General features: G+C 35.8%; 1 protein-coding gene across 1 annotated transcript; it reads left to right on the top strand.

The window, feature by feature from the left end:
• Positions 1-14,343: 14,343 nt before the first annotated feature.
• Positions 14,344-15,402, top strand: LOC148781760 (putative germin-like protein 2-1). Its single transcript, XM_088870809.1, has 2 exons — positions 14,344-14,532; positions 14,672-15,402. Exons 1-2 carry the CDS (start codon positions 14,424-14,426, stop codon positions 15,220-15,222), a joined length of 660 nt encoding a protein of 219 aa, XP_088726935.1. The 5' UTR covers positions 14,344-14,423; the 3' UTR covers positions 15,223-15,402.
• Positions 15,403-17,926: the final 2,524 nt, after the last annotated feature.

Genomic DNA, 17,926 nt, shown 5'->3' with positions numbered 1-17,926 from the left:
TTGTTAGGGAAGACCCAAATAACTCTTCGGAAAGGTTTCTATACTTTTCCTTCAGTATAGAAGATTTATGCTTCTCCTACCATCCAGCTGTCCAATTTTGATCAAGAGAACCACTCACCATCTTACATCTGACGCACCTATAAAAAATATTAAAAATATTTATTCGTTAAAATAAAATGACCAAAATACCCCTTTAAAATTTCGGGTGTATTTTCGTCATTTTATTTTATTGAAACTATTGTTTTTATATTTTTCGTTAGTGCGAGTTTAATTGTAGATTAGACATACCAAATTTGGTGTCAAAAATACTTTATAAAAAAAATTAAAAATAAAATAGTGTCAAATAGACGGTTGGATAACGGGAAATAAATAAGTTTTATGTTGTAGTGGAAACATAAAAAGCTTGCCCATAACTCTTGAAGACCCTCAATCTCTAATAACTCCCAAAAAACTTGTTGTTTTTATTGGCGTAAGTATTTTTCTCCATATTTTTCTTTTGTTTTCCTAATAGTTATTTTTTAAAAACTAAAATGCCCTTTCTTATTGTAATGTGTTTTGCATATATCCCTGGCACCAAGTTTTAAAAAAAAAATAAAAAGTCAAAAAGGAATGTGGGTTATGGGAGAGAGCAATGGTGTTCTAGTCTGTCTTTCTCATTATCAAGGATTTTTACCTCTCTCTCTCTACACTAACAAGGATTCCTATCGCTCTCTCTACAAATTTTCAGAAGTACTTTAGTCACAAGGGAGCACCTAAAAATCTTGCATGGTGACCCTGAGAGAAGCTAATGCCGACCCTTGTCATTTACACCATTACCCATCAGTTTTTCTCTCTAACCCATAATATTTGAGGTGCTTCTTATGTAGGAATTTCGGATATTTAGTAGGAAGTTTTAGGTATGTACATTTTAGATTTAGTCGGGAATATTTTAGGACGTCTAGAATGATAAGTCTGCATTTAGGAAGGGTTAAGTCCGTGTTTAGGAAGGTTGTTTTTGAAGCTTGCATCTTAAAAGGAGATAAGGAAGCTTGCATCTTAATAGAAGATAAGGACGTGCAATATGAACTGAAGATCAAGCGCGTGTTTGAAGGGGAAGTCTTTTTTGAGAAAGGAAACAAGTTGGTATAAAAAAGAGGCACGGCCATTGTAATTGGGAAATTTTATGAATGAAAAAAAAAAAAAAATTGATCTTTGAGATCATAGAGAGAGAGGCCCCTTTGTGGGGGTTGTTTATTCTCTTGTGTTTATTGGTCCATGTCGGAATACTCGTATCCGTGCGTTTTATTCTTTCTTCTTATGATTATTTTCTCGATTTTTATTTCTGTTAAAGGGATGGGAGAGAAAACAAGCATACAAGAATTTACGTGGTTCGGCTAATTGGGCCTACATCCATGAAGGGAGAATTAATCTGTATTATTATGAACCTTCTATGGCTCCCTTGTACAGATCTATAGAATTGTACACGATAACATTCTATTTTGAAGAGTCCACAACAGGAAACAATGATCAGCCTGATTAAGGGAAATCAACGTGATTTAGGAAAGCTGGCTGATATGCAAATATCACTGGGATACACCAGGCTGTCTCAACACTCCCCCTCAAGTTGGTACGAAGAGATTGAACGAGCCCTACTTGTCAAGAGCACGAATGAATTTTTCTTTGCTAACCGCTTTAGTTAAGACATCTGTAAGTTGATTTTCACTGATAATGTGAGGAGTACAAAGCGTCTTGGCTTGAACCTTCTCCTTGATAAAATGACAATCAACTTCAATATGTTTAGTTCTTTCATGAAAAACATGATTAGTTGCAATATGGATTGCAGCTTGGTTTTCACAAAATAATGGTATTGTCTTGGCTGACTTCAAACCTAAGTCATTGAGAAAGGATGTTAACCAAATTAGTTCACAAGTTGTGGACGCACGATATTCTGCCTCAACACTGGATCTAACGGCAACATTTTGCTTTTTACTTTTCCATGTGACCATATTTCCACCAACAAAGCTGCAGAAACTTGTGGTAAATTTTCTATCTGAAGGATTACCAGCCCATTCTACATCACAATAACCAATTATATTTCATGTCCTTTGTCTTTCATCCAGATTCCATGACCAGGGTAAGATTTTAAATATCTTAGAATTCTATTAATGGCCTGCATGTGAGAAGATATGGGGGAAATTAAGTAAATTAATTTCCAACAATTCGCTGATATTTTTCAATATCTTGAAAACGTTCACCATCCTCGATGGAGATCTTGTTGTTTACCTCAACTGGAGTATCCATAGGTTTAGCTCCAATTTTACCAATTTCTCTCAAGAGATATAAGGTATATTTCCATTGTAAAAGAAACAATCCTTTTTTAGAATAAACAACTTCTATACCAAGGAAATACCTTAATTTTCCTAAATCTTTAAAATAAAAAACACGGCCAAGATATTTCTTTAGTTGATCGATCCCTTGTATGTGGCTTCCAGTGACTATAATGTCATCAACATATACCAATACAATAACAATTCTAGCAGAATTCCTTTTAATAAATATAGAAGAATCAGCAGCGCTTCTAGTAAAATCATTATTTAATAAGTGACTGCTTAACTTTGCATACCAGGGCCTAGGAGATTGTTTTAAGCCATATATTGCTTTGTTTAGTTTGCATACAAGATCTGAATTTTTTCTAGGGTGTTCATAAGGTATTTCCATATGCACCTCTTCTTCTAAATCACCTTGAAGAAAAGCATTTTTAACATCGAGTTGGAACAAGGGCCAACTATGATTTGTAGCAATTGAAAGAAGAACTCTAATAGAGTTCATTTTGGCCACAGGTGCGAAAGTTTCTTTATAGCCACCATAAGTTTGTGTAAACCTTTTTGCAACCAACCTAGCTTTATGCCTCTCAATTGTACCATCACTATTGTACTTGATTTTATAATCCCATTTATTTCCAACCTTCTTTCCTTTAGGTAACTTGACAAGTTCCCAAGTATGGTTCTTGTCAAGGGCCTGAAGTTCTTCTTCCATAGCCTTTTTCCAAACTGACTTAAAAATAGCCTCTTGGAAGTTATCCGGTTCCATATTAGAAGAAACGTAGTTAAGATAAGAAAAGTAATTTTGAGAGACATGAGAGGAATCAACAAATTGTTCAATAGGATAGGTGGAAGCATTATAGGTATAAAAATCATGAAACTTACTTGGGAGACGAGTGGTATGTGGAGGTCGACTAATGCAACGGGGGGCCACAGGAGAATCGATTTGGTGAGGTTCAGCTTGAGGTTCTTCTTCATGAAGAACTTCAACTACTTCTCCTCCATTCTCATTTTCATCATTTTTATCAGTATCAAAATTATCAACAGTGATGTTGGGCATAATCATATGTATCTCCCCCTGAGCCAAATTTTCCGTAGTGGGAACAAAATATGGTTCATTTTCTCGGAAAACAACATCACGAGAAATGATAACATGTTGGATGATCGGATCATTGCATATATATTTCTTTTGAGTGGGACAATATCCGATGGAGACACATTTTTTTGCTTTAGCACTTAATTTATCAACTTTTTGATTGTGCACAAACAGACACATCCAAATATTTTCAAATGAGTCAAAGAAGTCTACTTTCCTTTTAGAACTTCCATAGTAGTTCTATTTTTCAAAAGTTTTCTTGGCCATCTATTGATTAAGTAACACGCTGTTAAAACAGCATCTCCCCAAAAATGTTTTGGCATATCACTCTGAAACATCAGAGCCCAAGTGACATCAAGTAAATGGCAATTCTTGCATTCGGCAATCCCATTTTGTTGGGGAGTTCCAATGCAAGAGGTTTGGTAAATAATTCATTTTTCTTTAAGATAAGTAGAAAATTGTTGTTCACGTAGTCTGTCCCATTGTCAGATTGCAACACTTTAATTTTGAGTTTCAATCATTTTAAAGAACTCTCGAAAAGTGGGAAGAACTTGATCTTTTGAATGGAGTAAATATACCCAAACGGTCCTTGAAAAATCATCAATAAATGTCACAAAATATCGATGTCCACGAGTAGACTTAATTGGAGCAGGTCCCCAAACATCAGTGTGCATTAAATTAAAGGGAACAAGAGATGTTCGAGTAGAACTTCTAAAAGGTAAACGAGTTTGTTTCGAGTACCGACAAATATAACAGTCCATAGAGTGCAAATGCAATGAAGAAAAAACACAACAAAGAATTTTCTCAGAGGGATGACCGAATCTCATATGCCATTTGCTACTCTCTGTTACGTTCTTCTCTTTAGAAGTGACTAAGGGCTTTTGTGGTGGAATCCAAAATGTAAAGCCCACCAGCTTCCCCTCACCAATCTTCCTCCTCGTGATCCGGTCTTGGAACAACACATTTGAAGGAGAAAAGATAACATCACAGTTGTGATTTTGGGTGATTTTACTAACAGATAACAAATTAGATGGAAAAAAACGTAAATAAAGAACATCAGAGGCAGATGAGCTACTAAAAAATTTGGTTTTTCTATTTCCTTCAACAGGAATGGTAATTCCATATGCTATTGTGACAGGATTCCCTTTCATATTTTTACCAAGATTTAAAAGCAGATTAGCAGTCCCAGTCATATGATCAGTAGCACCAAAATCAATAACCATCGATGTTGGCGATTGGGAAAAAAAGAAACTGATTTACCTGGTTCATGGTTAGGAGTCTCAGAATTGGAAGCAATCGAAGCTCTGTGAAAATTCTGAAACATTTGGGCTAACTTCTCAAGTGTTTGATGAACATCATTGTTGCATATTTGAGCAGAGTTTTTGTTTTTTACTTGCATTTTTTCTCTTCCTTTTTCAGGGTGAAGTTTCCAGCAATTTTCTATGGGATGGCCTTCCTTCTTACATTCAGGACAATAAGGTCTTTCAGTACCTCGGTTTTTGCCATGACCACACCCTGGTTTAAAGTAAAGGCTTTTCCAGAGCTATGATCTGTTTCACTTTGAAGAGCCGACCTATCAAATTGCTCTTGATGATTTTTACCACTTCCAATCATAGCCCGACGCCTAGATTCTTCTCCATTAATAATGGAGTAAACAGAATCAAAGTCAGGCATTTTTTTAGACAGTAAGATTTGGCTTCTCAAAGCCTCATGTTCAGGTCCAAGAGCAGACAACAAGACAAATGTCTTTTCTTGATCTTATCTAGTTTCAAGTGTTTTCAGATCAGTAGTGGTGGGCAAATAATAATCCAATTGATCAAATATATCGGAGACAACGCCAATAAGCTCACTAAAAGTTTGATCACCCAACTTCAAATTCATAATTTCTTGTTTAATTTGATAAACTTTTACGGCATTATTTATACCTCCATACATTGTTTGGGCTTTAGTTCAGACCGTGGCAACCGTGGTGCAAAACTGAAATCCAAAAGCAATTTTGCGATCCATAGAATTCAAAAGCCAACTTCTTACCAAATCATTGTTAGTATCCCACTCCTCATATTTTGGATCAGCATTTAGAGGGGCCTTTTTCGTTCTAGTTATGTATCACAATTTTCCTTTTCCACCAATAAATAATTTGGCAGAGTTTACCCAAAAAATATAATTAACCCCTCCTTTTAGTAATTCAATAGTTATTCTAAGGTTGGGATTTGCCTCATTATTGTTGGAATTTTCAGCCATGAGAACAAATACAATGGTTAAAAAAAAAAGAACAAAGAAAGTCCTTACCGAGCCAAGCCGAAAAAAAGAATACTCGAAAAACCAAGAGGTTCAAGACCCTGTAGTTATTGAAGCTGGCGAAGTGCACATGATAGCCCACAAAATCTTTTAATAAGAATATTGCCTTCTTGAAATAATGTGGTCTCAGGGGTCCACCACAAACTTATGAGAAAAGAGACCACATGCTTAATAGAAGAGTGTAGATTTGAGAAAAGAAACCACTAAAGAAAAAGATTGACTGATAACAAAACCAAAAAATTCATAGAGCCAACGTCTGAGAGAAAGTGTAGATTTGCTTTCACCTCGCCGGAAAACTATCGGCACCCCAAGAAACTCGCCAGAAAAATAGCCGGCAATCAAAAACTCACCGAAAAATTATCGACAACCTGTCGGAAAACTGTCGGCCCTTATGGCCATAAATCGAGTGGATATCATCTCCCTCAAGCCCTGCGTTCTCACCATTGTTGAAGATGACTACACAGAGGAGCTAGCAATTGCCCATATCGGAAGGTTCCTACACCACCTCCTTTGGCTCTTTTCTGCTAAAAATCACAGTGACCCAAGAAACCAAGGAATCCAAAAGGAAGTCATGGCCAATGGTACCAATGCCCTTCTTCTCTCTCTAAAACTTGTTTTTACAATTGAACAAGATATCATTGAAGGGTCAATGCAGTTTAGAATCAAGATTGATATGAAAAATCTGTACCTTCGCCAAAAACTAAAGTAAGGCATAACAAATCTGGTGAACCAGGACAGGGCTTATCAGGCCAATATAGTGATGGCTGCAAGATGCAGCGTGATGGAATTTGGAGAAGCAAATTGTTGCAGGGTAGAGAGAGAAAGACATGGTGAAGATATTTGGACCATAAAAACGCCCAGAAAAGTTATTGAGATCTTTCAAAACAATCAACCGAAATAAGACAATAAAATTTCAGTCAAAGAAAATGAAATGGCGAAGTGGTACACAATATCAATCTGATAGACCGAATCCTTGCTCTGATACCATGTTAAGAGTATGGGAGAGAAAACGAGCACACAAGAGTTTATGCAGTTTGGCCAAATGGGCTTACATCTACGAAGGGAGAATTAATCTGTATTATTATGGCCCTTCTATTGCTCGTTTGCATAGGTATATAGAATTGTACATGATAACATTATATTTTGAAGATTCCACAATAGGAAACAATGATCAGCCTGATTAAGGGAAATCAACATGACTTAGGAACGTTGGCTGATATGCAGATATCACTGGGATACACTAGGGAGTCTCAACAATTTCTCTCTCTTAAATGCGGTTATTTTTATAGGTGTTGTTTACCGGTAAATTTTATACTGCATCTGGTGGTATCAGAGCCTAGACACTTGTGTGATCGTGTGCTCTTGGCAAGACATCATGGTTCGTGGACATCCAAGAAAACAAGGTACCACGAATGAGCTGATTCAGCGAGAGTGGGACCTCCATACGATAGAGTTCGAAAATTTGAGAAGGCAAGTAGAAGAACTCACCCAACGCTTGGCGCAAAATACAGCCCCGACACACTATGATGATGATAGTGAGTCGGAAGCTACTTTCGAGAATCTGTTTGATGTGCATGCTTCGCGTTGAAAGCCCCATGTTCAGGGTAACAAATCTTGGGATCTTGGTATTAAGGTTTATCTATCAGAGTTTTCAAGAGGATTGCAAGTGCAAGAATTTCTTGATTGGATTGATTCGATTGAGCGCATCTTCGAATATAAAGAGGTGAACAATGATAGGAAGATTAAGCTTGTAGCTATTAAGCTTAAGGGTCGTCCATCAGCAAGGTGGGCGCAATTGAAAAAAAGTTGGGAAAGGTAGGAAACATGAAATATCTCTTGTTGGGAAAAGATAAAAAAAGCGTTAAGAGAGCAATTCTTACCCTTTAACTATACTTAGATGATGTTTCAACAACTTCTTACATTTTGTCAAGGAGGAGGTCCGTTGATGTTTATAGTGAGGAGTTCTATCAACTAGTTGCATGGAACAACTTGTCTGAGACTGAAAAGCAACAAGTTGCCTGATATATTGCGGGATTACGCCAATCAATTCAGGATGTCCATACTCATTATGGACTGTATCGGAAGCCTATCAACGAGCTTTAACAGTAGAGAAGCAACAGTCTAGGAGCAGGGCTAGTATTGCCACGAGAGGAGATTTGGATCTCCGAATAAGCCAGTTTCAAGATCGTGGTGGTAGGCTTGAAGATGCATCATCTGGGGGTTGTAAAGATGTCATTGCAGCACCTATTAATCGCCATAATACTGCTGGTCTAGGTTCTAGAGGTCAGGGCAGTAGCTCAACTCTCTATTGTTTCAAGTGAGGGGAGGCGGATCACAAGGCTGGAAACTGTAGGAAGTCGAATAGTCATCATGATAAAAGCAAGCAATTCATGATTGTGGATGAGAACCTAGATGGTGCTTATAAGTATGATGGTGATCCAATTTATGATGACGAGCCATATGAGGATGATCTTGTCTATAGAGATGTTGGAGGGTCCTTAGTTATTCGAAAGAGCCTACTAACGTCTAAGCAAGAAACCCAGGAGGATTTGTTGAGGACCAATATTTTTCACACCACCTGTACCATTGGAGGCAAGGTGTGCAAGCTTATTATTGATAGTGGGAGTTGTGAGAATGTAAATTCACAAGATGCGGTTACAAAGATCAAGCTTGGAAATGAGAAGTGTCCCCAACCATACAAGCTTACTTGGTTCAAAAAACATAATGAGGTACAAGTAGAAAGTAGATGCCATGTTCCTTTTCCAGTGAAAAGAAATATTGTGATGATGCATGGTGTAATGTGGTTTTCATGGATGCTTGTCATCTATTATTGGGTAGACCATGGCAATATGACTGCAGAGCTATACATGACGGGAGGAAGAAGACATATACTATTTTAAAAGATAGTAATAAAACTGTCTTAGCTCCCATGAAAAAGGAAAGTACATCTAAGCCTAAACCAGGGGAGGGTATGGAGGAGGTTCAGGAGGCTGGGTTAATGTTTGCTTTAGTGGCTCATGAGGAGGATTTAGATTCTGTTATTCCAAAGGAGGTCTAGCCTATCGAATTTGTAACGAAGGAAAAAAGGAAGTACTGAAAGGAGAATCCATAAGTAAGGTTAGATTAGCCATTCAACGTTCTCAGCTCGAAGATGTTAGGGGTGAGCATAAACAATACGATGAACCATTCCTCAAGGGTTTATCAGTTTCAGTGCACGATCGTTGTCGTTTGAATAGTGTTGTAACCCAAAGGTTTCAGGATGGTGTTTACAACATTCGGATCGAAGAAGGAGGAGGGAATAATACAGCTTTCATCTTAGTGCAACATAAAACTCAAGGATGAGTTTTTTCAAACCAGAAAAGAACGATGCAGATTAAAATCTGGTGGCTACAAATTCTAATTTTAGTTTTTGTTAATTTTATTTTTAGATATTGAGTAGACTGTTTATTTATTTTATTAGGATCAATTTTTAGTAGGGATTTATTTTTGGTTAATTATATAAAAATCTATATTTTTAGGACGTACGTGTTTTATTTAAATTTTGAAAGAGTCCATTTTTGCTATATAGGAATTTCTATTAGATGGGCTTTAATTTGGGTAGGTACGTAGATGGACGTATCTAAGACAGATTTGTTTTTAATTACTTATCATTTTGGATATTTAGTAAGAAGTATATTTTTGTTTCCCATTTTGCAGGAATATTATCTTTTCGGTATATACGTTTTAGATTTAGTAGGGAGATATTTTAGGAGGTCTAGAATGATAAGTCCGTATTTAGGCAAGGTTAAGTCCGTGTTTAGGAAGGTTGCTTTTGTCGCTTGCGTCTTAAAAAGGAGATAAGGAAGCTATCTTAATAGAAGACAAGGACATGCAAAATATCAACAGAAGATCAAGAGCGTGTTTGAAGGGAAGTCTTTTTTGAGAAAGGAAGCAAGTTGGTATAAAAAGGAGGAACTACCATTGTAATTGGGGCAGTTTTAAATGTCTAGATATGTTTTCATGGAGAAATAGGCTTCCTAGATGTTTGTTTTCATCAACATGAAAATTTTCCTCCACTTTTCTTTATAAATAGCATTGTTCATCGAGGCTACTTGGGCATCCATGAAGTTTTTTTTCAAATTTGGGGGGATACTTCAAAAAATAATATATGAACAAATTCAAAACTAAAAATTTGTTTCTGGGCAGAGCCCCGGTTTCTCTTTCCTTGGAACCATTAAGTTCAGTTTTTATTTATTTATTTCATTGGGACATTCACTAGGATGAAGTGGACGTGTGTGCATAAATGTCCCAAGAAAAAAATAGTTTTTTGAGGCTACCCCAATTGTAAAGTATTAGCCTAAAGGCTAATGTAACCAACCCAAACCCCCCGGTGGCCCCCGCCACTACACCGAAACTCCCCACCAAAAGGAAAATAAACAATCAACCCACTAATAAAGAAAGAAAGAAAGAAACACCACACACATACACACACACAAAAAAGTGATAACTAGGAACCGTTATAATTATATATAGGAGAGTCTGAGGTGAGCTCGCTAGCTGACTATTATAGTAAAAACCCAATGACCTAGATTGAATCTGAGCCAATTCAATGGTCATGATTGCATTTGTATTTGAAATTTAATTTTTCTTACAAATCTAATTCACTTGAAATTTTGTGCGTCTACTGTTGAAAAATACATGAAATTAATATAAATATAAAAAATAATTTATACTAAATAAATTTATCAAAATATCCCTGAAATTTATAAGAGTATTTAGGTAGATTTATTTTTTATGAATAGTATTTTAATATTTTTATGATAAGACTAGACGTTTTAAATTTCAAGTAATTTGAATGTGTAGAGAAAAGATTAAATTTCAAATGTAAAATACAATTACGACCATCAGAACGGCCCATATTCAATATAGGCTGTTGGACTTACAAGATTCCATCAACTAGTGAGAATAAGGAAATCAAGAGAGAGATGCACACCTTATGTCTTCAAATATGAGAGAGAAACAATGTGCAACACAAGTTTTCAGGTAAGAAGAGAGCGTTATGACATAGGTAAGACCAATAGTTTAAAAAACAGATCGGTGCCTCGGATCGAGCACCTCAAAAACCCATCCGGATCGATGAAGCGACGACTCGGATCGGGAATCGGCCAAATCGGTTGGATTAAGCCTTAAAAAAAATCCGAAAAAATTATTACAATTCATTATAAATATTGTTTTCTACGAATCCAATAAGAAATGGGGGTACTCCATTAAGAATTTTCATTTTTTTGCATGAAAATACGAATATTGATATGTTCTTTCTCTGCATGAACTACTGTTTACCATTTAATTTATAGCACACAAAAGGATAAGCATAGAATTATCATGGATTAAGTACATCATCATACATGGAGTACAATTAAGCATACAATTCGTAAAATACGACCTAAAAATAAAATGACAGATGACATCGTTATTCGTCTTGGTCACGTTGGTGCCATTGATTGAATTCGCGTGACAATTTATTGACTCGATCTAAAAACGAATCATCCATATTAGTGGGCACCTGACTATACCCAAATCGTTGAGTGTTAGTGTTTTGTTATGCTCCTAATCTAAAATCCCCGAAGTTTGTTCATTCTTCATGCTTACCTACATTATATAGTCATTCAAGATAATATAATTATAAAATATGTATTAAAAATATACATAAGTTTTATATATCAACATCCATTTTTTTGTATTAAAAATTTAACAATAACATAGAAAATACAACTTAATTTAATCACTAGTTTTCATGATAGCGTCATCTAGCCTACTCAAAACCTCTTTTAAAATTAGTTTCTAGCAAGTATGTAACAATATGTGGGCACAATCCCAACTTAATTAAAATGAGCACAAATAGTCGTACATCTCAATTACACAAATGCAAGATAATATAATTAAAAATGCAAGCTCCAAACATGCCTACAACTCAATTATCAAGAATATATATATAATTTATGTATCAACATATATTTTTTGGCATTAAAAATTTAACAATAAAATTGAAAAATGCAAGATAATATAATTATCATACATGCCACAATTTTTTTACAATGATATTCATATATTTAATAACAAGAATATACATACATGCCACAAATAATATTTACAATGATATAGTCATTCAAGATAATATAATGAAAAGCTATTTATCTATAATATACATACATTTTATGCATTAAAAATAAAAAGTACAATTTAACAATAAAAATAAAAATAAAAATTGTATTAAAAATTTAACATGTATTTTTTTGCATCAATAATCTATCAACATACAATTTTTTGCATTAAATTTTAACAATAAAAAGTAAAAATACTGTTTAATTCCTCAGGATAATCAAAACCTGGTACCAATTTTCACAATTTTTCAGAAAATTACGATTTTTCCAAAAAATCAATCATCAAAATTTAAATTTTAAAAAAACGCAACCACAACTCCTCTTCATCCAAAATCGATCAATAAAAATTGCTTAATCCGGCAAATTACATCCAAAATCAATTGAAGAATAATATTACCTTTAAAAGCTCTCTGAAATAATTCATAGCAGTGTTTCAAATCGTCTCATATTTGTAGTTTGTTGGGAAAAAAAAACCCCAACTATTATTCACAAAACCGTGACTCAAAATAAAATATCTACTAGAAATCGACCAAAAAAATGGAAAATAAGATACAAATATTTTTGAATAACATCAAAAAGAATTAAACCCCATGATATGAACACAAAATTTGCAAAAAACTTATCGAAATCAATTAAATGGCGGAAAATACATGTTTTTCTGAAACCGACTTTTGAAATCCAAACTTCACTTCTAATAGACCAAAATCAACAAAAAAATGTATACAATTTCTTATGAATAACACAATCACGACTAATTTCCCTCTGATTTCATAAAAAATAGTGACCTATTTCTTCTGTAATCCAATGAATGGTGGAAAAAAAAAAAAAAGAAGCCGCAGATCCAACCTGATAACAGTGATTCGAATTCAAAAATCTACCTCAAATCGAACAAAATAGATCAAATTAGATACATTTCATGATAAATAACGCTACAAGGAATCAAAACCATATACTATGAACAATCTATTTGCTAAAACTTGAATACAATCGACTAAATGGCGGAAACGTAAGTTCTTACCTGTTTTTCTGCAGCCGTGACTTCAAACCCAAATCTGAATTGTAATCGACCAAAATAATCACAAATTATGAATAATTTATTTTTAATAACACTCTTAAGATTAATAACCCTCTGATTTTATAAAAAATAATGCCCTATTTTGCTTTAAATCTAAGAAATGGCAGAAACCTAATAAAAAACCCTTGTTTTTCACAAATCCGATGATTTGTGATTGAAATTGAAGCTTTCAGCTCAAATATATCGAATAATAAGGCTACAAAGTTAAAGATAAAAGCTAAAATATTCGATTCAAAGACCGAAAAAGCAAAAAAAAAAAATTTAAAAAAAAGCCAAATTTTGATGATTCACAAAGTTTTTTACTGTTCACTTGTGTCTGTACAGTGACTCGAGCGATTCACTATTCAGAATCGCCCAGTTCTCTCTACACACGGGCGGTTCTGAGTATTTTGCTGGAACAGGTATGGGGGTGCCGATTCCCCAGTCGAACCGAACGAGTCCGGTGACTCACCGAGTTTTCAAACACTGAGTAGGACTAATAATGGGCCAAGTAGCTGAGCCCCACCCAGCGCTTGAAAATTAGGACTTGTACTACATAATGTCACTTGAGAGCCGGGTGGACCCAGCTATCTTTTCTTTTCTTTAACTGGTTAGTAAATTATGCTTGGTCCGGTCCGGACAAGACCGTGCTCATGCTGGCCCCATAGGCAGCCGGGCGAGGTCCGATCGTGCACGTTACCAGGCTTAGAGACAGGTGTGGTTGTGTTAACTCGTATAGAAGGTTCCTTCAAAAGCAAACGCGTAGTGAAGGATAAAAGATGTATATGAAGTGGTCAAAAGTGATGGAGAAATAGGTACAAAGTTTGAATTGATGGCGTCAACTTTCATCTTACACCTAGCAAGCGCAACCACCAGCTCAAGAATGAGGGCTCTAAGTCGTTGTTAGGGTTTGAATTCTGAACTCACCATTAGAAAGAAGAAGAATTTTATGGTAACACGTGTATTGAAAAATGTCCTATGCCCAACAAATCAACCGTCCCTTCCTCTTGCCAAATTTCTCAAGCATCATGACCCATGAAGCACGTGACATCCTTCAATATATGATAGAAATTTTTGAAGATTATGAACTTGTCTTCGCAGGGTGGCAACAGGGCGGGCCAGCAATGGCCCTTGTCCCTATAAGGCCGGCCCAAGCCTATCCCTAGCCCTATCCCTATCCCTATCCCAGGCTTTATTAGGGTCGGGCTGGGCCACGCAGGGCCTAAAACAAATGAAGAATTAACCAAAAAAAAAAAAAGAGGGCAGGGCCGCCCGGTCCATTCCCTGCCCGTGTTTTCAATTTGAGGTCAACATATACATCTTTCTACAAGGATTGAATTGGTTTGGGAGAAAAGATCCATGTGAAATTTTTAACTACTCACTGACTTAATTAAGCACAACCGTAACCCACTTGACTTAGGCAACCATCTCTAATGGCTCTATATAATGCCCGCTATCCTTGTAGCTCCATATACCAAGACTGAGGAGGTGGTCTTATTCTATTTAATTAGCTTGATCAGATTTTAAAAAAAAAAATGAACCTGATAATTGTTTTCGTTGCTCTTTCTATGATAGCCTCACTGGGGTTAGCATCCGATCCTAGTCGCTTGCAGGATTTCTGTGTCGCAGACAACTACAGTAAAGGTACTCCTCTTACCAGATATTTTACTTAATTTTTACATTGAAGAAGAATCGAAGGCTTAGTGCACAGCTAAGGCTTGAAGCCTACACTTTTTCGATTACAACATGCTAATCACATTTTTCTCTTTGGTCTCCCATGCAGTGTTTGTGAATGGCAAGGTTTGCAAAGACCCGATGTTGGCGACAGCAAATGACTTCTTCTACGACGGACTTGACAAGCTTGGCAACACGAGCAATCCTTTGGGTTCAAAGGTCACCCAAGTGAATGTAATGCAAATTCCTGGGCTCAACACTCTCGGTATCTCCTTGGCACGTATAGACTTCGCTCCTGGTGGCCAAAATCCTCCCCACACACACCCACGTGCCACTGAGATCCTCACCGTCTTACAAGGGACCCTCTATGTCGGCTTCGTGACCAGCAATCCTGAAAACCGTTTGATAAGTAAGACACTGAATAAGGGAGATGTGTTTGTGTTTCCTGAGGGCCTTATTCACTTCCAGCAAAATGTGGGGTATGGCAATTCTGTGGCCATTGCAGGCTTGAGCAGCCAGAATCCAGGGGTCATTACCATTGCTAAGGCCGTGTTTGGAGCCGACCCACCTATCTCTGATGCTGTTCTTGTAAAGGCCTTCCAAATTGATAAACAACTGGTTGATAAACTCCAAGCCAGCTTCTGGATGGATAATAACTAAAACATCAAGGTCGTGGGGCCCTCATTACTATTTGAGAGATGTTACCCCTGGGGATGAATGTATTGAACATAGGGTAGCTGTTATTTTTATCTTCTTTTTATTATTTTGATTTACTGTGGAGTGTGGACTACTATGTTACAATAAAATTGGTCTATGAAATAAAGTATATCACTTTGGAGACACGTTTCGATGACACCAAATAAAGTATGTTACTTATGATTTTCGAATAATAAATATTACGGTTATCTATCTATCATAGTCTTGCAAAGGTGGGGAATTTTCGCTTGGGTTTCCAATTTGAGTTTCATGGAAATAACTTTTGTTTGGGACCTAAGGGCCCTTTTGGGTCCATGTCTATCTATTTGAGAGATTTATGCTAATTCTTTTCAAGTTATCAATATTTAAGAGATTCCTCATATAGTTAGACTTTAACATTTATACCAGTTTTCTCAAAATGTTTTACTTTTTCACAAATTACCTCTACTTCAGACCCCTTCATTACTTTTTTGTTTTCCTCAAACATTTACTTTGGAGCTTCAAAATCTAAAGCTATTTGAAAGGTCGAAAGGTCTGAAGTTGGTTTCGATTCACTTAAATCTCTCTCCAATCAAAATCAAATCTTTATGGTCCGATGCTGTTTTACGTTAACAAAAACCTACTCTAAACCTTGATGGTCCAACTTTGATCTTTGGAACAACTGCGTAAGTTTATGAGCAAAAAAGACTTTAAACTCTAGACCGTCGAGGCCCAAAATATGAAGGCCCGATGTAGGGGTAGTTTGAGCAAAAATAAAGGAATTGAAAAATAAATGAGTACAAAAAGTAAAAATCAAACTTTTTGAAGAGATTTCTCAAAGGGACATTAACTTCAATTTCTCCATTTATTTCTAGAAACTTTATTGTTTTAATTGTTTTGTGGAAATATGGCCTCTAGGCAGTTTGGCATATGAATTGGCCAAAAAAAACACTAACCAACTTCTCGCTCGAAACCCTACTTCTACGATAACGCTCACTTCTCTCCCCTCCATTATGTGCAACCCCACTCATCTCTTCCCTCTTTGAGACTCTAGTCTCTAGACTAGCTACTCTCCCTCAACACACTTCATCTCTCGCTCTCTCTCTCTATCTCTCCACTTGCCCCTCCTTCTCTCAAAGCTCTCTTAAAACCCTATATGCCTATTTCCCTTCCCCTCCCTTATTTTTCAGGGAACCCAAAAAACTCATCGAAAAGGTTTCTATACTTCTTCTACAGCGTAGAAGATCTAATCTTCCCCTACCATCCAGTCGTCCAATTCTGATCAAGAGAGCCACTCACCATCTTAGATCCGACGTCTAAAAGTATTTTATTTTTTAATTTTTTTATACAAATTGCATGAATATGAAATTTGGTACGTGCCATATTGGGGTGCACCTATTAAAAAATATTAAAAATATTTTTTTGTTAAAATAAAATGACCAAAATTCCCTATTAAAAACTAAATGGTATTTTGATCATTTTATTTTATTGAAAATATTGTTTTTGAATTTTTCGTTAGTGCTAGTTTAATTGAGGATTGGACGTACAAAATATGGTGCCAAAAATAGTTTATAAAAAAATTAAAAACAAAATAGTGTAGAAACGTAACATTGTGTGGCAACCCACCTATATCTGATGTTGTTCTTGCAAAGGCCTTCCAACTGGTTGATAAACTCCAGGTCAACTTCTAGATGGATAATAATTAATTTGCAGTAAATTGAGCACTCATTACTACGAAATTTTGATGGCTCGAAGAATGAAATATTGAACTAGGGAAACATTCTTGTATTTTTTTTTTTTGAGTAATATTCAATTTCCTATGGACTATGTTTCATTACTAGATAATAAAAGTTAATGGAAAAGGTATTGAATATGGAAGAAGCTTTCATTGATTCATTATGGGACACAAAATGAAGTGCCAGCCACATTTTCTTCACCTTTTTAGGCATTGCTAAGTTTCCTTATTATTGCGGGATGCAGCTACTCGTCGAAGGATGATTGAGACAAAACAATCGGCACTTTTCTTTCATTTTATACATGAACCAGCTATTGTCAACTCATGGTCCTTAACGGTATTTGTTTGACTTCAAAATTTTCCCATCATTTTTACTAATTTTTTTTTACTGATTGTTAGACAGTTCTTCAAGAGTAATGACAAAATTAAAGTACAAAAAATCAAAGCATATATACGGAGCCAAAAGAATGGCAAATCACTTCCCCTTCAAAGATTAAAGGGTGAGATTTGTATAAGGTGCGCTCCATATATTGTACAAGTAAGGCGCACCTTTTGATTTTGCTTGGAGATGTAGATTGATGTTGATAATCTTATGACTACTTCAAAATCTATTTTCATCTCTATTTATAAAATACCAAAAAGTGTACCGATCATATCCATGAACATTTGAAAATATTGAAAATAGACGGTCCAGATGATTCGTTACAAGATGCATTTATTTTAGGACTTCAAATTGTTTCTTTCTTGGTATGCATATATCTTGAGGTCGCAATTATCAGATATCCCCCCCCCTCCCAAAACCCACCTCCCAGAGCACCCACCATTCAAAAAAAGAAAAATTTGTAAATCACAACACTAACCCCAAAACTGTTTATTTTTTCCACCAACTCCCAAGTAAAAAAGTAGTATTTTCAGAACAAAAATATCTCAATTACAACAATTTTCCCAAGAAAA

The sequence above is a fragment of the Amborella trichopoda genome, chromosome 6 (genome assembly GCF_054954075.1).
Source record: "Amborella trichopoda isolate Santa Cruz 75 chromosome 6, AtrichopodaSantaCruz75HAP2 v2.0, whole genome shotgun sequence".
Lineage (NCBI taxonomy): Eukaryota > Viridiplantae > Streptophyta > Magnoliopsida > Amborellales > Amborellaceae > Amborella > Amborella trichopoda.
The sequence above is the reverse complement of the archived record's forward strand: the minus strand, read 5'-3'. Positions and strand labels throughout refer to the sequence as shown.

Coding starts and splice junctions, on each gene's coding strand:
- LOC148781760 (XM_088870809.1), top strand. CDS start 14,424: ATGAACCTGATAATTGTTTTCGTTGCTCTTTCTATGATAGCCTCACTG. Junction 14,533..14,671: donor CGCAGACAACTACAGTAAAG/GTACTCCTCTTA, acceptor TCTCCCATGCAG/TGTTTGTGAATGGCAAGGTT.